We start from the raw sequence: 24,392 nt of genomic DNA, 5'->3' as shown, positions 1-24,392 counted from the left end.
AAGTCCCATAGACGGCAATACAACTGTATTGCCATCTATGGGACATTCTGTCTATTAGTAGTCATAGAGACCAGCCGCAATACTAATATAGCAGTGACAGGCCTGGGAGCCTCATTAGGCTCTCGGCTGTCACCCGAACAGGTCGGCTCCTGCGATATCGCCGCGCAGGAGCCGGCCTGCAACTTTACAGGTACAGGGCCGGTGGGGACCAGCCCCGCGGGAGAAGGGGCCGCTGATACTGACCCGGCATCCGCTGTACTAGAGAGGCGGATGCCGGGCGAGGGATAGACGCTGGCACTGGTGCCGGGGCCTGAGACATCGCTACGCTCCTCTGCCCTGCATGAAGCCAGCGGCGGGGGGACGGAGGAGCGGAATAGCATCGCCCCTGCCGCTGCTGGCTTCATGCAGGGCAGAGGAGCGCAGTGATGTCTCAGGCCCCGGCACCTGTGCCGGCGTCTATCCCTTGCCGGCATTCGCCTCTCTATTACGGCGGGTGCCAGGCGCTACATTCAGACTATAAGACGCACCCTTCTTTTCCCCAAAAATTTTGGGGGAAAAAAGTGCGTCTTATAGTCCGAAAAATACGGTATGTGTGTTTTCTACAGACGTCGGTGAACCCACTAACAATAAAAGATGTTCGCATACTATAAGCAATGAATTGTGTTTCCAATGCCAAGTCAGGTTCAAATAGAACATACATTTGTTTAACAACAAAAAAAACCTGTTTTTAATTCTAATTGGATAGAAAATCGTATTTTAATTTGATTAAGAAAAATAAACCAAATGTAGGAAAATATTATCCAGGCTGTAGGATGGGCCTGCTACACCTGTGTATGAGCCAGTACAGTTTACCTGACATTGCCATTACATGGGAGGCCATTCATATAAAAAGTCATTGTAATGTTAATATATGCACTGCATATCTGAATGTCTATGTCTTAGGTGTTTCTGCACTACATTGATAGTCAAAGATGAAAGAAGCTGGACCCATGAAAAAAAGCAGAACCCCACTATGGCTTCATTTTTGGATATAATAGTGATAGTTTAACTTGCCTAGCTGTACCAAAAAAGGGTTATTCTATGTCATCATCTACCTATTAACACATTGCTGGGGTAGTTGGTGAGCTACTACTTCACAGTTGATCCAACAATGTAGATCAGATTGTCATCTGATCTATTGTGGAGAGAGTCACGTGAAAAAAATAACTCATTTCAGAAGTTATATGCTAGTTATAGTATATGCTACGTGTGTTTGCCCTGCTTATGGTCAGTGTGTGTTCCAGTCTCATTTGTGTTTTTAATGCTCTTTTTTCAATTTATTCAAGTTAGTCTGATAAATAGAATAAATATAATTGTTGTATTAAAACCCTTAGACCGGGACTTCATAAGACATTTGGGATCATATTGACAATCCAGTAAAAGATATTGGTGAAATACATATTTGTGTAATGGTACACAAAATATATAATCTAAAAAACATATGCATCATTTTATTTTACAAAACATCATTTAAGTTTACTTTGGACGCAGTACAGAACCAGATTATTTATGTGTTTGGTCATCACCAGAATGAGATGTCTTCATTTCTACTTGGACGAGGCTTTACTAGATGCAGAGATTAGAAAGATTCTTCTCTGTGATATTTGTGAGCTACAGAACTGTTCGTACACAGATCTCTGTAAACATGTTGGTTTTATTCCAAGCCTGGCCGCGGTTCAGTAAACAGTTGAGATCATTTATAAAAAGTTGGGATGATGGAGAAAAGTGATGTGGTACTTGGCAGAGGATAGTGCGGACTGTGTAGGTGGCTGACCAAATGTAATCACTTATTGGATCTAAATGTTTGAGCAAGCCATATAATTAACAAAACGGGCTACTTATACAAGGGATTCCCAGAACAGCATTATCAGCCTGAGGAACGCCTACACTGATCAGGAATTTACTGCAGGAATTATGGTTAAGGGGGAAAACATGATATTTAAAGTGCCCACTTTAGAAATTTATGGGATATCCACAGAAACATCATTGTACCTTGAAGCCAGCCAAGGTGGGAGGAACTGGCCACAAGTAGGGTAGGCAAAATGGAGAAGTGTCTCTCTAAAATCCTGTCTATGAGAATCTGTCACATTGCAGTCCTCATTGTTATAGAGCATGAGGAGCAGATGATCTATAGATTTCATGAGAACAGGTTCGGTATAACTTGTCATTTATTCACAACTAGTCTAGTGGGCGGTCCTGCTCAGTGACAGCCTTCCCTGAATGAGTATACATACAGATATAAACATGGAGTATGACCGCCCACTGGACTCCTAAGTCCAGCATGAGCAGAGATAAAATTTAATAAAAGCCAAGATATACTGAATTTTTTCTCACTAAACTATATATCAGTCTGCTGAGCTCCTCCTGCTCTATAACATACTGCCCGCAGATGGGACACCATGTTCAATGTGTCAGGTTCACTTGAAAGGGGAATTTTTTTGGCCTTCAAGGGTCTAACATATACAGCAACAAACAGCTCCCCATACATTTGTTTTCCATTAACCTCCATCATAAAAAGGTGTATGTCAAAGTTTGTCTCTTGGCAGCCCATCTCTCAAAATCCTAATGAAAGGTATCCAAACTTAAAGCTTTCAAAGAAATGACTAAAGGACACTCTTCTGGTAGACACCTGCACAACAGAAGTCTATAAGCATGCTACAGTAGATGCTACACAATTTTTACAACACCACAGACAAGTAAAGACTTAAGTAAACCCTTGTAACGGAGTCAGGCATGTCTTGACTAGGGTTGAGCGATCTTTTTATATGGGATCGAGATCGGTGATTTTTCCCACAATGCATTGCTTAGCCTTCACACTGAGTATACAATGTATATTCAGTGTGAAGGCTCCGCTGCAGTTCCATAGGAATGAATGGAAGCAGCCGACACACAGCCTTAACCCCCTGCGCGCCGGCTGCCTCCATTCATTCGAATGGAAGGCTAAACTAAATCTCTAGCAGCTACTTACCTCTAGAGATGGCTGCTCCAGTGCCCTCCTTCTTCTTGCCTCGCTGCCCCGCCTCCCAGGTTAGTGTTCAAAGCGCTAGGTAGGCGGGGCTTGTGGCTTAGAGTGTGGGCGGGTACAGGGCCGGGAGACATGATGTCTCCCCTCCTAGTACCCGCCCACACTCTCCTAACCCGCCCACACTCTCCTAACCTGGCAGGGAGGAGGCAGCGAAGAGAGAAGAGCAGCGTGGAGCAGCAGCAGTGAGGCGAAGAATGAAGGCATGGGGCACAGGACCAGCCATCTCTGGAGGTAAGTGGACACCAGGGGGTAGGATTGCTTTTAAAATCCGATCTCCGATTAATAAAAAATCCTATTGACTTGCATTGGGATCGGAATTGGGATCGAGATCGGGTTCGAATGAAAAATGATCGGAAATCGGATTTTAAAAATTTTAAAATCGATCCTGAAAAGTCAAGATCGGCTCAACCCTAGTCTTCACTTTTCTCAACTCCATCAATGGGTAAATTACATAATTATCCTGACGATTTAGGAATAGATGAACAATCCATTAAACAGAAATGCTATTGTACAAGTCTAAATCAATCTTAAAATAAAACATGCACAACTCATAATTTACCTATAAGCCATATGATAAGCAGGTAGTCTATTCTTTCCAAGGCTGGACCCATAGTGTTCTTCTTATCTTCATTGTAGACTAAGGAATATAAGTTAAGAAGTAGTAGGAAAGTAAAGTAAGATGCCCCATGTATGATGAATTTCATGAAAGGTGTGTGGATCATGCGTCCAACTTGTGACTTTGGGGCCAGCAGATAGCACAGAGAAAGGATTGGCCAGCAAATTCCCACAGTTAGCACGATCAATATCTTCTTGCAGGTATGCTTCCTTCGATAGCCCGCCATTTGTCCAAACCAGACTGTGTTGAGAAACTGTTGACAGTTGGATTGTGATACAAACTAGAATAGAAGACAATATGAATATCTTAGAATTCACCCTGAAATTGTTCAGTGTGGTGTAAATGACCTATATACATATATTTAGCCATTGAAGCACAAATTAAGATGAACAGCCCCTCGCAGAAGTGGGTGCAGAAGTCTTGCATACAAGTTAAATGTATTTCCTATGGTAACTTTAACATTTTCTCAGATTTATCATTTATTTATATGTAACATTCAACAAAACTGATGCAATTCACAAGAGATCTCTGAGGCTAGGGATACACGGGACAGGTCTGTGTATCCGCTGTGGACCGCTGTGTGGATTTTAATGTATTCTTCAATGTCATTTCTTGTCAGATATACTTACCTCTTTTTGGTTGTACTTGATTGCCAGCTTTAACCGGCTAAGGTTCATCCTCTCTTCTAGAAGTCCTCTCTTGTCCACTGGTTCATCGCTGGACTGATGATTTAAGATCACTTCCAGCTCCCTGGAATTCCTGGCTTGAGCCAGCAAATCCTTTGCAAAGGTTTTACACTTCTGAGCAAGCTCTTCATAATCGTTCCTGGAAGATTCAGAGGTTTGTGTTAAATGAGTGTTGGCACTTAGGATGTCCTTGCATGTGTTGAAGCCTTAGGGTGCATTCACATCTGCGCCCGTGCGCGATTTAGCCAATCCAGCTGAGTTTCCGTCTTCTGCCCCGAGAAATTGGACAGGGGACGGAAACCCGGCAGTCAGTTTTCAAACCCATTCAAGTGAATGGGTTTGAAAAGTGAGCACCCGTGAGCGTTTGGAACCTGTCCACGTTGAAACCGATTTTTTTTAATCGGACACGCATGACTTTGTGTCCAGTTAAAAAAAATGGTTTACCTGCGGACATGTACAAAACGCTCATGGGCGCTCACTTTTCAAACCCATTCACCTGAATGGGTTTGAAAACTGACCGCCGGGTTTCCGTCCCCTGTCCAATTTCTCGGGGCAGAAGACGGAAACTCAGCTGGATTGGCTAAAGCATGCACGGGCGCAAATGTGAACCTGTCCTGAGGATGTTTAATAAATCTCCCTTACAGAATGTTTTTCCTAAATGAAAACATTATTACAACTATTCATTATTGTGTTAAGTTTCAACCTGAAAATTTTTGTGTCCCTGCGACACTTTCTTTATCTAAATTTGTGCTATCATGGGAAAGATTAATTATTAATGCTAGGTTCACATAAAGAAAATATGTGCAGTGGACAAGCTGCAATTTCCAAAACTGTCATGGTTTTTGGAAATCGCAGCATGTCAATTATAACTATGGAAACACTGGCAGTGTCCCTATAGGTATAATTGAAGCAGAGAGTCCACAGAGGAAACCTCAGTGGACTTTCTGTGAAAAGTGCTGCAAGAAAAAACGTGATGCCTTGCCTTCTCGTTTTTGCCCACATCGCTTTTTTGCTGAGGCCCATTACGTGGGGCCTTAAAGGGGCTCTATCACTGGGAAAAGTCATTTTTAACTAATCACATGCTTGCATAGCCCTTAGAAATGCTACTTCACACCTACCTTTAGTATGTAGATTGCTTCAGTGGTTTCTGAATAAGTCCGTTTTTATTCATATGCTAATGAGCTTCCAGCCAGCTCAGGAAGTTCACAGCAGCACTTGTATCTGCTATTATCTCCTATGTGTGTGCAAACAGGAAGCAGGAAGTCATCAGCAGCAGCAACAGCAGCCTCCCATAGGAAACAACAGGAGAGGAGTGCACAATGTATCAGAAACCACTGAGGCAATTTACATAGTAAATATAAGTGTGGAATAGACTTTCTAAAGGCTATGCAAGGATGTGATTAGTTAAAAATGACTTTTCCTAGTGATAGAGCCCTTTAACCTGATAAGGAAACATAGAGAGCTGAAATGTTGCATTGGGCTTAAAGGATTTTTTTGCCTTTATCATTTGTCATAAAACAGATGATAAAAAACACAAAGATGTTACAATACAGGGATAATAAGCACACTAAGGGGGCATTCACACTAAGTATACGCTGAGCTGATTCTGTACGTAAAGCACGTTCAGAATCAGCGCGTACAAAGCAGATCCCATTCATTTCAATGGGAGCCGGCATACGTGTGCTCCCCATTGAAATGAATGGGATCTGCTTTGTACGCGCTGATTCTGAACGTGCTTTACGTACAGAATCAGCTCAGCGTATACTTAGTGTGAATGCACAATAAGGGTACAATCATATGTAGAAATTTGCCACAGACTTTCCGCCCAGACACTGCCTCACATAGTTTTCAATGGGTTGCAGCGATCGTATCAGGACCGAGAGCAAATAAGAATCCTACTAGATTTTGTCATGAATTCCATGACTCGAGACTCCCTACTGGTTAAGCCCATTCATCTGGACCTAAGTAGCAACAGAAAACTACAACAGAACGCCAATACACTGCATCGGCATCCGATTGCAGGCAGCCTGTGGGTGGAGCATGGAGGCAGAAAATTAAGAGGAATTCCACTTAATTTTCCACTGCATGAACTTACCCTAAAATACCACAGTACAGACATAATAAACACAGTGAAGCAACAATAACAAATAAACAGTGAGGTCACTATACAGAGTTAATAAAAACATTACAGGGGTCACAGTACAGGGATAATGCACATAGTGATGTCACTTACAGGGATAATAAACACAGTGGTGTCACAGTGAAGGGATAATAAACACACTTATATTTAATAACACTCTTAATAACACAGACTAGCCAACGTTAGAGTGGAATGACCAGAAGATTACCTTTGAAATAGGGAATGGGGAATGTAGAATGGTGAAAAGGTTCACTTGTGCTCTACTACTTGCCGTAATTGATAAAATTTACAACACTTCTAAGATGTTAAGATTAGAATAACAATATATCATTTTTTGTAGTACTGATCAGAACTCCCACTAATTCTTAAAAATTAAAAATACTCCTTTCCCTATTTTTGAGGAGTATTTTTAGCCACAGATATTTGTAGCCAAGGAGGAGTACGAAGTTTGTAGTAATGAAGATAAATGATAAGAATAAGAGGTCATTATTTAAGCAGAGAATCCATTACTATAACTTCCATGTATAAAGAATAAATTTAGAGCTTCATTTTTACAGTGTTTGCTGAGTGGTAAAAAAATGACGTTCCATATTTTCATTGGGTTGGAACGATCATGGCGATATCAAATTTACCTATATAGATTAATATATTTTAATACATTTACAAAAATCTAAAACTTTGAAATGTGTACATGGAACTTACCAAAAGTGTTTTAGTTGTTTTTCAGTGGGTCCCCACAGAGTTCAACCTTATTTACTTATTCTGCATAAAATAGAGAAAATTCTTTTTTCTTACCGAAATTCTACTTCCACAAGACTCAGCTCCTTCAAATCTGCACTGAGCTCAAATGCACGTAAAATAGGATCTTCTTCAGTTAACATAATTAGGGCTGGACTGGCCAAACATCGGTATATATCAAGACGAAACCTGCAATGAAAAAAAATAATACCACATATTGATAAGTCGTAGAATATGAAGATTGTTCTACACCATATGTAGTTGATGTTGAAATTGACTGATTCGTTAAAAGTCTTCCTATTTACATCATGGAAGACAGATTTGCATATTCTTCGCATGATCCCTCACAGTGGAGCGCATATGGCTTAATAAGACTCCACACACCTACATGGTGGTCTCTCCCTAAGGAGTGACGATATCCCCTTAACCCTGATTCGTTAAAGGCGGTGTAACTTTTTTATTTTTCTATTCACAGAGCCATATGAGGGCTTAATGTTTGCGCGACAAATTGTTCTTCATAATGATAGCATCTATTATTCTGTACAATACACTGGAAAGCTGGAAAAAAAATCGGAATGTGGCGGAACTAGAGAAAAAGTGCATTTGTGTGATTTTCTTAAGGACTTTGTTTTTATGGCATTCACTGTGCAGCCAAAATCAGATGTCATCTGTATTCTATGTTTCGGTACGATTCCAAGGATACCAAATGTATACAGTTTTATTGACATTTTAACCTGTTAACGAGAATCCAAAGATTTCCCCCATTTTTTTTTTTTTATTTTTTTTTTTTTTTTTTAAAGTCGCATATTCTGACACCCATAGCTTTTTTATATTTCTGTGTACGGGGATGAATAGGGTGTCTTTTTTGTGGGTCTTTTTAGTTATTCCATTTCTCAGTTTTGTTTTGTTCAATGTACAGGAAAAATATTGTTATATCTTTGTAGAGCGGGCATTTTCGTACACAGGGATGCTTAATGTTTATGTGTTTCACAGTACTTTTTCAGTTTTATACACTGTCTACTAATAAGTATTTGGACACCTGTGTAAGAATAGAAAAACCACATTTATTCATATTCAATAGTTTGTAGACCCCAGCAGATGCTTCCTTACTGTTGGTATTGAGCGACACAATACTCCCGGATTCCTGGTGAAACTCCTGGTGTATGTGAGCCATCGGTTGGGTGCGGTTTCTCTGGCCAGCACTCGTCAGTCTCTATCTCCCAGTTTCGGGGGTCTGCCGAATCAGGGCACATTCCGATAATCACCGTTCACCTTCTACATCGTAATCACATAGGTCACTGTTGATATTGGGTAATTCAGTTTGCTTGCTATGTCCCTTAAGGATCAACGATTTCTGTGGTACCCCACAATTACCCTTTTCTTGAAATCGGACAACTCTGCACTTCGTGGTATCTTGAATGCGACTAATGCCAATGCACTAATGCCAGTGCTGTTTCCTATTTAACAGCGGAAGGGGTGACGTACATCACCACCGCAGATATCTTCATTTGCATGGGTGTCCAAATACTTATTAGTAGACAGTATATGTAGTCTAGGGAAAGAAGGGCGATTTGAACTTTTATTTTTTTATTTTTTTTAAATATTTTTTTAAACCTTTCTTTTACTAATTTTTTTTTTTTTTTTTACTATTTTATTAGCCTCCTCCTAGCCCTTTAACCTACAATTGTTAGAGTGCAAGTCTGATAGACTCCAATACAGAGATCTGTTGCACTATTAATAAGGCTGGTCATAGACCACCCACAATAGTAATATTCCTATGACAAGCCTTGGACCCTTTATAAGGCTCCCGGCTGTCAAAGGAACAGGTTGGCTCCTGTCATCTCAACTTGTGTGAAGCACCCTGCAATGGTAAAGGTATAGGGCTGGTTGGGACTAGCCCCAGGAGCACTTTTAATACTTTGGTGGGGTTCACACTTAGCAATGCCCACTATCAGAGTGGACTGTGATTGTGGGCATTAACTCTGGGTCTCTGCTGTAATTTACAGCGGACACCCAGTAGCTATGCTACAAAGTAGCCATCAGCCGTAATAATACAGTGGATCTCAGGTAGGAGTTAAAGGGTTGATGACCTGTCCTCAAGGCTAGTTCAGCATTAAAAGATCAGGAGGGTCCGACACCTTGAAGAGGCCACAGTGCTTATTGGCATATGGGCTCCTTCCCTCCTTCCCTTTGCAGTATCCAACTTCTGACTCCTCTGATGACCACCTGCCTCACTCTGCTGAATGGGAAACAGTTTGTCTGGGGCTCATATGGTAAACGGTCAGACAAGAATGGAGAAGATAATTTTTAAATGTTATTTACACCATGTGCCTTACTAATGTACTACCTGATTAAAAATTTTTGGGGTGTGCTTATTTAGGGAAAGAATTGACTATGATACAGCCAGGATGTGACTGAAAACCATGCGGCTACCACTGATTTCTATTACAACATGAAACATTTTTAGGCAGGTGAGGGAGAAAAAGGATGCAAAGTATAAATGCTTTAAAAAATACAATTGTTAATAGTTTATTTTTGTCTATTAACTAGATTAATTAAGTGAATAAAAGAGAAATCTAAATCATATCAATATTTTGTGTGACCACCCTTTGCCATCAAAACAGCCTCAATTCTTCTAGGTGCACTTTCATATCTTGGAAAATTAACCACAGACCATCTGTAGATGTAGTCTTACTCAAATCCTTCTGTCTTTTCATGTAATCCCAGACAGACTGGATGATGTTGAGATCAGGCAGCCATATCCATCAGCTTCAGGATTCCTCCTTGAAAGGGTGATAACACCAAATTTTGATGTGATTTAGATTTCTCTTTTGTTCATTTACTTCAATTTGTTAATAGACAAAAAGGAGGAGAGTGCGTGACAAGCATACCACATATGGGTAAGTGACACTCACTATATAATGCAGCAATTCTACTGTTGCATCTATACAATTATATAAACTCCCTATGGGTTAGAAAGCCATTGTTAGGAATTCCAGTATCCATGCTCCTGCCTCTCCTACTTGTGTGCATCAGTCTCTTCAGTGCACCACTGCTCATCACCATCGCTTTTGCCATGACTACCAAACTCTGACTGGGTCTGCTTATCTAGTCAGAGCTTTGAGACGCCAATTCAATGGGTGCAGCTTCACCTTATTTTGCAAGTGCAGCTGTTTCGAGAACCTTGTCCTGGGCTGGCAACCTGGGTCCCAAAGCCTTTGTGTTGCCATAGACCATGTGGGATGCAGAGGAAATGCAATAATTGAATTTGTGATTGATATGGTGATCAAGTTCATCCAATTACTGATCGTCTAATGAGTTTGCCCTTCTTGGCCACCATCATTTATCCTGCCAGAATGCAGCTGCAAATTAGAAAATTGCTTACACAGAATTGCCATAATCTGGGGATTTGACTACAGGGGTTATACCATTAGGGACACTTATCCCATATTCACTTTTATGAAGTGAGTGGAACGCCAGTCATGCAAGCGCACTAGTGTTCTTTTCACAAGGAAGATTTAGAGGAACTTTCATTTCCTCTTCTCCTGATCACTGGAAGACCCGGCATTCAGGCCCCCCAGCAAGTAGAGTCTTATCCCTTCCCCTTGGATATGGAATAAATGTACATAATGGCACAACCCCTTTAAGCTACAACTCCAGAACAGACAGTAGACCCAGTAGCAGCCAAGCATAAGCACTTGGAGCAACATTATTAAACGTAGAAGCTCCTCTGGGTTCCTTACCTATATACACTCAGAGTACTGTCTATAATTCTGGGCTCTAACTGAGAAATAGCGGACAGCAGACATGGCGGTAACAAGCAGACAATAGGAGAGGGGGCTGCATGAATGAGTACGTGGGTTTCTATCAGGGTAGACAAGTTGATGCAGCTACAGAATTCCTTTAGCCTAGGAGTCCAGTTACATCTCCTCTATAGTTACACCACTGGTGCATGGGGTCATGGTACTTGCATGGGCGCCACAGACCTTCAAACTGATCAGCAGAAGTCCCTCATTTAGGACCCCCAGAGATTGGGACAACCTCTTTAAAGCTGACTTATCATGATAGTATTATTATTAGGAGCCAACTGTATGCAAAGATCCTGAGACCGGTGCCATTAGATTTACTGTATCTACTATTCATTGTTGGCAGTCCTAACCTGGAGTGTCTCAGACTGTCCTTCTTATTCTTGGCTGTACATAGGGTACACTCACAGCCTACAGCATGAGGTTTTGGAAGAGAGACGTCTTGTTTTAAGAGCATTGTCAGGATCTCATAGTTGTTTCTGTGAGCAGCTAAAATAACAGGAGCCACGTCCATGGTTGTCGAATATTCTGGATTCTGTATACGCTCCATGAGTTTCTGAAATTTGAAGCAGATGTTAAAAAGCATAAAATTCAGTAGGAGAAAAAAAGTCTATCATGAATAATACTATATGCTTGCCTGCCCCATCTTAAGTGGATTGGTACAATAAAACATAATAATGCTATAAAATCTGTCAATTTGTCAGAGATATTACACTCAGCCAAAACAATTGACAAATAGTCAATACTAGAAATGTCATGTATTGTATCAAGGAAAATTGCCTTGACACAGAATTGAAGAACACATGGCTTCCATCCTATGTTGAGATGATCCACAAGTGACAAATTCCTACTTGCAATTTCAGTTTTTAGGGGGCATTCACATTACGTATACTGAAGCTTATTCTGAACGTAAAACACGTTCAGAATAAGCGGCGTATAAAGCAGCTCCATTCATTTCTATGGGAGCCGGCATACGAGCGCTCCCCATAGAAATGAATGGGCTGCTTCTTTCACTGCGAGCACTCCCATTGAAGTGAATGGGAAGTGCCGGCGTGTACGACTCGGCATGAGCAGAGCGAGCCGTATACGCCGGCACTTCCCATTCACTTCAATGGGACTGCTCGCAGTGAAAGAAGCAGCCCATTCATTTCTATGGGGAGTGCTCGCATGCCGGCTCCCATAGAAATGAATGGGAAGTGTTCGGCAGCCCTGCTGTAACGCCGGCGTGTACGGCTGTGATACACGCTGGCGTTACGTAGTGTGAATGCCCCCTTACTCTTATTTTTGTAAGGGCCATGTAAATAATTCATACCCCCCATTATTCTAAATATTCATTCATAGCACATATCCAATATCCAAAAAGCTCTATTGTAGTGCTGAGACATTGCTGATGTGGTAAATAAATCACATTTTTTCACTTAATCCTTAGAGTTCTGTTTTTATTTTTATTCTTTGGACTTCTGGTTGCCCCCCATTCCTTCACAGTGCTGCTGCTGCTCTCTTTTTCTTTTTTATCAATATAATATAGAACTTTGGATTCTAACTTGCACAGAACTGTTCAAGGCCCCATGCAGATGACTGAGTGTGCTTCTGATGTGGGTCTGAGTTTGCAGCGGAGTGCACTCGGATGAATACTTGGAGTGACATCCAAGTGCATTCCATTATGTATACATGTCTATGGGGTTCCGATCCATTGCATTTCGATGAATCGGAGTATGAATCGGCAGCCACCATACATGTGTAACAGAATGCACTCGGATGTCACTCTGTATGTCATCAGAGTGTATTTCACTGCAAACTCTGGCTCTCATCGGAAGCACACTTGGTCGTGCGCAAGGGGCCTTAGACTTGTTAGCCACCATCAGCATGAATCTATGGAACAGAATACAGTGAGCTGCACTGGTCAGCACCTACCACAATTGTTGGCCTTGTAGACCATTTTGGACGATGATTCAGTAAGATGTCTACTGCTCCCACCACTTCAGAGTCTATTGCCACCAGCAATGCATCTGTGGACTACAAAATAAAATATTTAGGTGTTTACATTAGTGATGTCCATGACTTTATAAAAACTATCTTTCAGTTCAGTATCAGTGCTTGCACTTTCCTAATACTTACTGCGAGACTGGTCCCCATAAACCAAATCAAACAAAGGGCATTAAGAAGCAAAAGGATAAAGTACCCAGAAAAACATGTGTGGTACAAAAAAGTAAGAAAGAACACCCGTCTAAAACTTACCCAAGAGCCCTCCACATCATTGACATCATCAGGGCTCACAAAAGGAGACCACCTCCTACCCCATATAAGGCGACACTTGAGGAGGCGTGACAAGAGAAGATAATGGATGAGAGATGAACAAAGAGAGGAAGACACAATGAGAAATGGGGGGAATAAACATAATGGCAAAATGATGTACACACTGTATGATTAGAGACTATGTTTAGAACTGGATATGAAAGGGTTGCTTTTTGGACATAATTTATAATAAAAGACAAGATATTCACCATCCCCATCCACCTCTGCTCCTGTTCTGATGCTTTACCCACCCCTGCCTGTCTCTGTACTGGTCCAGCGATGATGTTACATTAGTACCGCAGAGAATCTCTGGGTGCTGCTGTAACCTGCTAGAGCCAGTGACTGGCTGCAGCAGAGACATTGCTGTGATGTCATCACTGGAGCAGAAAGTACAGGGTCTAGTAGGGAACACGGAAGTGTAAAAACAGGGTCAGCAAGGGATCAGTAATAAGAGCATGACTCGCTTCCTGGCCAATGTCATATATTACTATCACTAATATTAATATGCTATCAAGTCAGTTTTCATTTTGGCAGCTATATAGTTGAAGTAAATGCTACAAGTCAGCACCGTTAAAGGGGTAGTCCCATCTCACTATTTCAGCAGTCTCCTCCTCACTTCCTGTATCCCCCCCCCCCCGCTCCCTCTTTCTGAAAGGGCCTGAGAATTATCACAATCCTTACGCATATCAGATAATATGAAGATGCTTCATGGACTCAGTGTGTTTACATAGAGAAATAAGAGACTTGGCTTTGTAAGCAAACTGTAATTAGCTGAATTGATTGTCCTTCTGGTAAGAGCAGTGAGTAAGTTATGCCATTTGTCCTACAGGTCCGTGGTTATAGCAACGCTGTGTAATCAATGGGAGGAATAAGATCACATAGCAGGCAAACAAAGTAGCATTTCTAAAGCAATATGTTTAGGAAAAGTCTTCAATTTACATAAGCTACCAGTATAGATGGGATCCTTGAGATGGGACAACCCCTTTAAGAAAGAGTCAAAGATGAAATCTGTAGCCTAGCCCAGTAATAACCCTCATCATTGACTGGACAGCTCAGAGAGTACTCCTGGCAAATGTTACCTGCTAATTTATATTGAGCATCTCACCACCAGAAAATCAAGATATATGCATGGACTGACCTGGCATGCAATAACTATGACAAGATGACAAGGATCAGCAACCTTCTGCATTCCAATTGTTGTAAAAATACAACTCCCAGCGTGCTCCAGTCACTTCTGTGGGCGTTCAAAGAACACTCGAGCAAGTGTGCATGCTGGGAAGTATAGTTTCACAACAGCTGGAGTGCTGGAGGGTGCTGATCCCTGAACTATGACAATCCTCAGTATACAACTATGGTATCAAAACCAGTAGCTCAAAATGCAGCTGTGTCCTACATAAATATTGTTTCAGAAAATTATTGAGGTATACATGTTAACTACATGTGGGAAATGGAGAAACTGAATGACTGAAAATAGCAACAAAGTGATCCAATCGGATTAGAGTAGCACAAACAGATGATCTGGGGCTTAAATAAGCCCCAGATCTCCTAAGCTAGGAAATCTGCACAGCAAAGGGGAAGCTCCAGATATCTGTTCTGCTGCCGTGCAGAAAAGGATAACTTCCAGGATAATTGTAAAAAATATATTTTTCATGATGAATTGGCCCATATGCATGGGCACAAAAAAGTCACAGCAGGTTGGGGTGAGAAAATGCATGCATGAAATGGCATACAGAATATGCCGCAAATACATATGTTAACTCTAGCTAGAGCTACCTGACAGCCATGGTCCAGAAGAAGTTGTAGAATATCCAAGTTCTCATTTTCGATGGATATTGTAATAGCATTTCTTCCCAAGACATCTACTGAATTAATATTTAATTCATCTGAGCTGTTTTCTTCAAGGAGCTTTTTAACCATATAATAGTCACCTATAACAGAAGACATACCGAGTGAACATTAGTTCATGACTAGCACTTAAAGAATTGTAGTGAGAACAATTAGCACTGAAAGATACTAGGAAGAAAAAAATACAAGCTGAGTGCTTCATAGGCGCGGAGATCTATAGATGGTGAAAAGTGACACCAGAAAGCAATGGTTTGTGTAAGCACATTTATACGGGGTGTCCACCACTTTCAAACCACTTATATACTGTTATTCTGTTAGATGTGGTTAGTGTCATAGTGAAAATACATTTCTTGTGTCAAAGTAGTCTTGCTACGGTAAAATTCAACTTGTATTCCATATCGGAGCACCATTTTCTTTTGGGGTCACTGCATATTGCTGTCCATTGGATATGCCAGTCTTTCTGGCAGTGGATCGTGACCACAAAAGAAAATGGGTACTCCGTGTGTAAATCAAGTGACTGAAAACTCTTCTACAACTCCTATAATTTGGAACAGGAGGACATATGTCCACACCGGTGTTATTTCGGTCACCAGCGGATCCCAGCTATGTCCTTGCAACTCGCAGCACTATCTTGGGCTGTATGCCAACTAGAATTGTGATTCTGGTGGCATACTAAAGCTAAAATTCAGCTTGAATACTTACTGCATCTTCAATTGGCTTTATCTCCTGTTGAATCAGGGCTAGAACACACAATCCTGGTGGTTACATAAATCTGGGATAATTTTACAGAATCCATTGCATCCATTATATGAGATGGTTTTCAGTAGTCATATATGGCAGCTTAGGAAGTTGTGTAGGATTGTAAATTATTTTTTATGGTCTAATAGAGATTATTTATTATTTTGTTATTTTTGGCAATTATTTGTATTGCATGTTTTATATGAGTATGTTCATGGGAGCTATTGCTATGGTGTAATTTCACTTTGGGATCAATAAACTCATTATTAGGATTATTTTATTAGAGCTGAGAAATGCAGCCCATTTGAGAGCCATTTGAAGTCTGCCCCAAGACATAGTCTCACGCTTCAGCTGATGTATTTGTGGGGGAGGCAGAAGGGGTCTTGATGGACTGCAGGGATAGAAGGATGATTGGAACACTGTCAAAGCTCCTAGGAAACTACCTATCCAATTTCTAGCTTTCTAAATTGTGTTTTCCTTACAGAGCTATCCAAAGTTATGTCAAAGGGAAAGTGACATGTATGTCTATGAGAGATGAATGGTAAGTAGTGGATACAAACCCTGAGTTTAGCCATACACTCTGCTGATACTCGCTTTTGCGCATTTTTACATTTAAAATGCTCTAAAAATTACCCTTTTTTGGGGAAATGAGCTTGCCCATAGTTGTTTTTTTTTTTTTTTTTTTTTACACACATGGTGGTTATATTACTGAAATACAATGGTTTTATAGAAAACTTAGTGTGTTTTCATAATTTATATGTGCTACGGGCTTCATGTTATTTAGGAGACAAATTTGTGACTGTGAGCCGAGTTGATAGTGATAAAGAATTAGCTTTTCAAAAAGAAAAAAAAGTCCTGCAGCGACTGACGGTGCCATCAAAACCAGAAGTAGTGTTGCTGTTGCCACCTACATTCTTGCACAAGTTTTTCTTCCTTTCCCCACCTTCTTCCCTGTTTATTTCTAGTAATTTTTCTGCACACTGCTCAAGGCGGACCTTTCTTATTCTCAGAGATCAGTGGAATTATATACTGGTAGAAAGCTAACAGTGTGCTGAATTACACAGTGTACAGTGCAAAGAGGAAAGGGGCAAGAACTGTACCTTGTGGTGCCCCTTTACTACAGACGATGGTGTCTGACACACAGCCCTGAGCTCTCACATACTGAGGTCAGTTTGTAACATAGTCTAGGATCTAGTTGGAGCAGTGGTGGTACACTCCAACAAGGGCCAGCAGCCCTCAGCAGCCCTAACTATATGGTCTTAAAAGCACTGGAGAAATCTATGAACATTATTCTCTTTAGTGGTTGGAAGCAGTTCTGAAACTGTTTGTATCTCTATTTTTTATTTTATATAAAACATTTAAAGAAAAATAGCAAAGCACTAAAAGGGATGCCTGGTCAGTGAGAATTACAATAACAATGTATCAGTCAGCAAGTTTGATTGGTTGGGGTTTTTTTTGGGGGGGAGGTGCTGTTAAAAAGGTGACAGTTTGTATGTATATCAGGTAAAAAAAAACCTTAAAAACTGGATATTTTTTTTTAGATTTGAAGGCTGCAAGACTGTTTATTGGGTGTGAGCAAAGAAATCCCACTTAATGAATGGAGATTTTTTTTTCAGATTAGCAGGCTGTTTATTAAACTGAGATTTTAGAGACTAGCGCAGGTGGAATCACTATTTTACTGTTAGAACAGCAGTTTGTATGTATTTTATGAAAAAAAATCTTCACTTGAAGATTTTTGTAATATACTTTATTAACCTATTGTACTTTCTTTTAACAAAAAATAAATTTTACAGTTCTCCTTAGCAACGCAGTAACTAAGTATATCTAGGAAGATCTGACCCCTCTTCACCTTTTATTGCTTTTATATACAGTACTTTTATAGCAAATGTCAAAGGGAGGTGTCACTTTATGTTGTTGTATTTCCAGATCTTAATAGCAATGCTTATTGTAAGTCGATAGCTGGTCAGGTAATGGAGGGGGTGTACATCTCACCCAGACTACTCAGGTGGGTGAGAGGAGAAAACTCCAGGAGTGTTTGTTCTCAGCAGGCAGCTTTCGTCTGCTGAGCATTTTGGTAAATGCTCAGTACTGGGCTGGATTGTTAGGAATGGCAGGTAGGATTGGTAGTGGGACCTGTCATTCCACCCCCCTCCAGTCCACACTTTGGGGATGTTCCGGCAGCGACTCAGCTGCAGAGAGTCTCCTCGTCAAGGAGGCTTAAGAAGCTAGCTCCAGCAGCAACACTTTGGCAGAGTTTGGCTGGAGAGCTGACAGAGAGGTCATATTTTTTGGAGCTGTGTCCTGAGTGAATCAACTGGCTTTTGATTTCTGTTATCCTAGGTGAGGAAATCTAGGTTTAGTTAGAGCCTAGCCGGGCAGGTATTTATTTTTGTATTGTTTCCTTTTGTTGCTGCACTACCTTTTTTGAGTGAAAATAAACTCTACCTTTGTTTTGGACTAAAAGAAACTGGACTTGTGTGTCTATGTCACCCCACCTAGCAACCCCAGATCCTGACATTAGTTATTAGGTTGTTAGGAAGAACTTTAGAACTTGTTTTCTGCTAAAAGAAAGGTAGATAGGTTAAATGGATTCTACAATTAAAACCTTTTTTGCACAGTATTGTTAGCAGCCATTTTACCATGGCCTGTGCGCATGCACAGTCTGCTCTGCTCAAGGCCCGACACCTAGAAGTTAAGAGCCTGCGCCGGAAGAAGACAGTGAAGATGACGTTGCGGAATAAGAAGGAGACGGCGCTGGAGACAATTCTCTGGCAGCGGTGGGGACACCCTCATTGCTGTTTCAGCGCTGGAGCCCGCCCCCATCGCTGCGAGAGAACTCATTTGCATATCGGTAAAAACCGGTATTTCTAAGGAACGGCGCAGCGGAGACCACGTCTAAAGGTAAGAGACGAATAGCCTTTCTAAAGGCTATTCCAACGTCTTATCCACAAAAAAAAAAGGTTTTAATAATGTATACTATAAAAACCTACCTACACAATAACAAAAAAAGGGAATATTTACACTTTAAAGTTGACATATCTTGTCTTAGGTTTAGCCCACTGATATCAGGTTACATACATACATACAAAATTATTTATATCAATAAATTAATAAACTTTGTTAATCTCTCTGTTGGACTAAATAAGCATTCTTTACTTAAGAGGTTAAGCTCAGGACAGGATGTGGCTAGATAGTGCAAGATGGATCTACCTACCCAAGGGAAGTAAACCACATACTCTTGAACACTGACTGCAAGAATTGTTTAGATATTGATCCATCTAAATTATTCATTAATATATATCAAGCTGTGATAAATAATACTATCTCTCAAGGCAATTTTACTAAGAAAGAGAAAGATTATTTACTCATCACAGATCCAAGTGTGCATAATTATCACCTTATATATCACCTCCCAAAACTACAAGGACCAACAACACACCCACCAGGTAGACCAATCATCCTTAGAAATGTTCTATTATCAGTATATTATCACAGTATAATGGTATCTTGCTCCTGAATAATGTCACCACTCTACGATGGTCTATTCTTGATGAGAGAGCATAGCAAAACTGAGGAATTGCAAAATGAATATGCAAATATAATTCCATGATAAACAAACAATAATTATTTATTTAGAATAAAATTTTATTTCATGCTCAATTTATTTTTTTATTTAAAAAAGAAAAAAAAAACCTAAACATTCAGACATGGGAACTGCCATGGGAACGGTGTTGGTAGAACGTTTTGATAATCTTTACAATGGTGACCATAACTTCTTTTCCTGTCCCCATGGTTTTGCTCAAACGATTGTCAGTGTCTGGGGTTGCTAGGTGGGGTGGCTAGACACAAAAGTCCAGATTCTTTAGTCCAAAAACAAAGGTAGAGTTTATTTTCACTCAAAAAGGTAGTGCAGCAACAAAAGGAAACAATATAAAAATAAATCCCTGCCCGGCTAGGCTCTAACTAAACAAAGAATAGGTTACCTCACCTAGAATCACAGAGATCAAAAGCCAGTTGAGTCATTCAGGACACAGCTCCAAAAATATGACCTCTCTCTTTCACTCTCCAGCCAAGCTATGCCAAAGTGTTGCTGCTGGAGCTGGCTTCTTAAGCCTCTCTGCAGCTGAGTCTCTGCCGGAGCATCCCCAAAGTGTGGACTGGAGGGGGGTGGAATGACAGGTCCCACTACCAACCTACCTGTCATTCCTAAAAATCCAGCCCAATACTGACCATTTACCAAAATGCTCAGCAGACGAAAGTTGTCTGCTGAGAACAAACATTCCTGGAGTTTTCTCATCTCACCCACCTTAGTAGTCTGGGTGAGATGTACATCCCCTCCATTACCTGACCAGCCATCGGCTTACACAATATATAGACAATATAGCTATATACAACATGTGTATGGACCCATACAGATGAATGGGTCAGTGTGCATAGAGCCTACACACAGCAATAGAGAAGACACCTTTTATGACCGGGCGAACCATCCTTAAGCAAATTGTATTGGTATTGATGCGGTTATTTGTTTAGTTCATTAAAAAAGTAAGAGATTCTATGTATGACTTATGTGACAGTGTATTTAATCAAATAGCATTAAACATCATTTTATTGCATTTACTAATAAACAGCAAAAATGTTGATGCTGGAAGATAAATCTGTTGCATAGACTGCCTATGTAAAAGTTTGCAAATTTGTCATGTGGCCTAAAGCTAGAAACAATATTATGTGCCATAAATGTGCCAAATTGTGCCTGTTTGTGACCATTTTCATCATCACCTCTAACTGATCAAGCAAGCATGAGAATTCCCATAAGAGCAGCAAGGCCGAGACAAGGGGCCGTGGATAGCTTCACTTCTGGCATTAGAACTTATTAGAATAGTGAGTAAAATTTCTGGTTATATGGGTTACAGTGTAAGAACAGCAATATAAAGACAGTATAGGAGACCTCAAGAGACGACCCTTGAGGTAATAGCAGTCTGAATAATGTAATGGAACTGAGAGGGTCCCATGGAAATAATATTGTGTAAATGTGCATTAAAATCCCCATCTGTAGCAAAATGGTGAACTTCTCAACAGAGTAGAATCTAAAGGGGCCTTTAAGTTTGTGTGACTAGTAGTCTTTCTATATTAAAGAACTCTTCTAGATTACTAAGACATACACTGATAAGCAAAAAGATAACAATGTTTTGAACTTTTGACTTTCAGGCTCAATATTTCCCCATCCACTACAGCTTCGAAATAACATCATTTTATAGTCAACCATCTTGGCTATCTCATACTTAAATTTGACTTGCAAGTATTTCGCATATGATTAGTTATACAGATTCTCGTCATGTAACTACATTGTTACTGTTTTGGTCTTGGTGGTGGAAAAATCTTTTTCTTTTTGTATAATACAAATTACAACTTGTTCTTACATTCCCTAACAGCTCAGAGTGTTACTAGGTTAGTTCCCAAGTGAAAGGTCACTGGTTCATGAGGAAGATTTTTCAAGAAAAGAGAGACAGCCACATTCAGCTCATCGATAGCGGTCTCTTGGCCAAGAAAATTGCCAAACTGCATCATGTGATTACTATGACATTTGGAAGAATACAAAATGAAGCTCGTCCAACCATTCAAAAGCCAAGAGATCACTGATGTCCATGCAAGTACTGTGCGAGGCGCATTACACAAGTCTGGAATACTGGCCTGAAGAAGGGTAAAGAAGCTTCAACCTCAATATCGTCATATGAAACATTGACTCGAGTTTGTAAAAAAAAGTACTATAAGTGGACAGTAGAATATTGGAAACAGGTGATTTGGAGTGATGATATAAAAGGCAATAGAATGGGCTCTCAGGGTTGCAAATGGGTCTGGAAGAAACAAGGAAAAGGGGATGACAGTTTGAGAAATTGAAGGAACTGTCAAGTTTGGTGGAGGATGCCTCATACTTGACCAGGATTGATGCAGGTCTTAGTGCTGAGCTGTATGTGAGTAATCTACAAGATGAGTTACTTCGTACATTAGAGTATTATGGGTATGAAAAGGACAACATATGTGAAGATTAGCAAAGAAGTGTCTCAATGAGAATAAAGTAGAGGTGCTAAATTGACCCACACAGTCCCCATACCTTAACCCAATGGAATACTTGCGGGTAGTAAAAAGTAAAAATTGTATTTGTACGCAAGTGAGTCGACCAGTATGCACCAACACTGGAAACATGTAGAAGAGATCTAGGATAAAATTTTGGATGAGACATGATTGAATCTGATCAACGGCATGCGGCCATTGTTCTTGTGGCTGCGGGCATGCGCAGTAGGCTCTGCCCCTGGCCTGAGGCCTACAAGTTTCACCGCATGCACCGGAAGAAGACACAGGAATATAATATAATATAATGGAGGCTCTGCAGCTGCACGGACACCGTCCTCCAGGCAAGGACAAAACTGCAAAAATATCCAAGTAAAAAACTTGTATCCAGTATGAAGTGGTAAAGCCTCTAAAACATAACTTTTATTTCAGTAACAAATTAACCATAAAACTTTGCTCACAACACGACATTTAAGCATAAAAATAAAATCCAAGAGATATACCAAAAACGAGACGAGACACTAGCAACACGACATGAAGAACCGCTTATGCGTTTCGGGGAGAGACCCCTCAGGGCTAGTTCACACGTGGGCAAAGGGGAGGTTTTTGACAGCGGAATTCGCTTCAAAAACCTCTCCTTTAACATGGTGGTCTATGTAGACCACTAGCTTTTTTTTTCCTCCTAGCGTTTTCCGCCTGAAGAAGCGACATGACCTTTCTTCAGGCGGAAAACGCCTGAAGAATTGCATAGAAGTGAATGGGAGGCGAAAACCGCGCGGTAAAAAACCGCGTGTTTTTTTGCACACAAAACCGCGCGGTTTTTTGCAAAAAACCGCGCGGTTTTCGCCTGCAGTTTCTATAGCACATATAGGAAAAAAAAACCCTAGCGAAAACCGCTAGCGAAAACCGCGTCAAAAACCTCGTCAAAAACCGCGTGGAATGCAAAAAACAGCGTCAAAAAAACTCCTCGAGGTTTTTTACCTCGCACAAATAAGCTAGGCGGTTTTCACGTGTGAACTGACCCTCAGTCATAGCATAGTTCTTTGGTAGCATTGGGGACGCCCCCAGTGCTGAGAAAGAACTCATTTGCATAGTGTCGAAAACCTGGATTTCTAGGGAACGGCAGCGCGGAGAAGACAACGAAATGTAGGAGAAGAATAGCCTTTCTTAAGGCTATTTCCACGTGTTAGGGACAAAAAATTGCATCTGAATGATAGGATCCCTTTAAGGCGCACATGATATACAGCACGTGATTGAACAATTTCCTAAAAGGATTTTCCAATACTGGATACTGATGACTTATCCTTGGAATAGGTCATCAGTATCAGATTGGGTGGGCTCCGAAAACCAGCACTCCTACCCATCTGCTGTACTCAGCACATTATATGAAGCCCAAGTAATTGTGAACTTGTGCTCCAAACAGCTGATGGATGTTGTCTTCAGGGGGGAAGGTGATTGAAATATCCCAAAACAACGTTGAACAAATGATAGACCAGGATCTGCCAGTAAGCCTCATAGTAGATAGCAGTAAATTATGGCCATTCCCTTCATAGCTTAAAACAAAAGTAAGAATCCTGCCTCCTCATAGATTCCAGTATGCCTGTTATTAGGCTTTTCTAGTGAAATGCTCATTATTGAATTATATATGTTTTAGCCACTGCTATTAGCTGGTGTTGGATTCACACACCCTAATACTAATATACACTCGAGCACATGCTGGAGCAGGGTAGAGAAGAGGAGCAGACTCAATGTGCAGCAATCCTGCTATTTATGGGGGCACAGGCGTATCTGTAAATAGCACATGCAGGTCATTTGTCTCCCAAAAGTCTTGGATCAGGTTAAATAGTAAATATCATATAGACTAAGTCCCAAAATAACATCCAAAAACCTTTAGGACTCTATTGCTTCATCTAAGGTAAGTGTGAATGGGGTTGCCCAAACGTCATAGACTGATGTCGCTCGTTTTTATCCCATGGCCTGTGTGCAGCTCAGTCCATTCAGAGGGGATGATCTGCAGTATGAAGCATAGCCCATTTACAATGTATAGTGAGGTGCAGATTCCCAGCTATGGACAGTGCGTAGGGATACTGGTTTGGCAGAGTGAGAGACTATAGACCAGGGTCAGGGGATAATCGTACACATCAGGGAGAGTGTGTGCCTACATGGCTGGGAATCTGTTCCTTTTGGAATAGAAATACTAATTTGGCAATTAAAGTCGCATCATGATATTAGACTTTTTAACTGAGTCATGCATGATGTTAAGGATGCTGCCCTCTAGAGGGCGGAGTACAGAGTGCACTGTTCTCCTAATTACATCCTGGAGAATAGATTTGCATATTTTTTACCCAGAATCCCTAGCGGAGCAGGAATGACTTGTAAGTCTCCGTACTGCCTATGT

General features: G+C 40.8%; 1 protein-coding gene across 2 annotated transcripts in view; it reads right to left on the bottom strand.

The window, feature by feature from the left end:
- The window catches only part of TRPC1 (transient receptor potential cation channel subfamily C member 1), a 56,374-nt gene that overhangs the window by 28,024 nt on the left and 3,958 nt on the right, over window positions 1-24,392 (bottom strand). The window contains exons 2-8 of one of the 2 annotated variants that reach the window (XM_075268843.1): window positions 15,119-15,273; window positions 13,289-13,363; window positions 12,965-13,066; window positions 11,404-11,606; window positions 7,302-7,433; window positions 4,310-4,505; window positions 3,624-3,960 (exon numbers count right to left, since the gene is read on the bottom strand). In XM_075268843.1, coding sequence (XP_075124944.1) covers window positions 3,624-3,960; window positions 4,310-4,505; window positions 7,302-7,433; window positions 11,404-11,606; window positions 12,965-13,066; window positions 13,289-13,363; window positions 15,119-15,273 — 1,200 coding nt within the window. The remainder of the gene's footprint in view (window positions 1-3,623; window positions 3,961-4,309; window positions 4,506-7,301; window positions 7,434-11,403; window positions 11,607-12,964; window positions 13,067-13,288; window positions 13,364-15,118; window positions 15,274-24,392) is intronic. The other variant, XM_075268844.1, reaches the window with a different exon arrangement.

Source organism: Leptodactylus fuscus, chromosome 3 (assembly GCF_031893055.1).
Source record: "Leptodactylus fuscus isolate aLepFus1 chromosome 3, aLepFus1.hap2, whole genome shotgun sequence".
NCBI classification, from domain to species: domain Eukaryota; kingdom Metazoa; phylum Chordata; class Amphibia; order Anura; family Leptodactylidae; genus Leptodactylus; species Leptodactylus fuscus.
The sequence above is the reverse complement of the archived record's forward strand: the minus strand, read 5'-3'. Positions and strand labels throughout refer to the sequence as shown.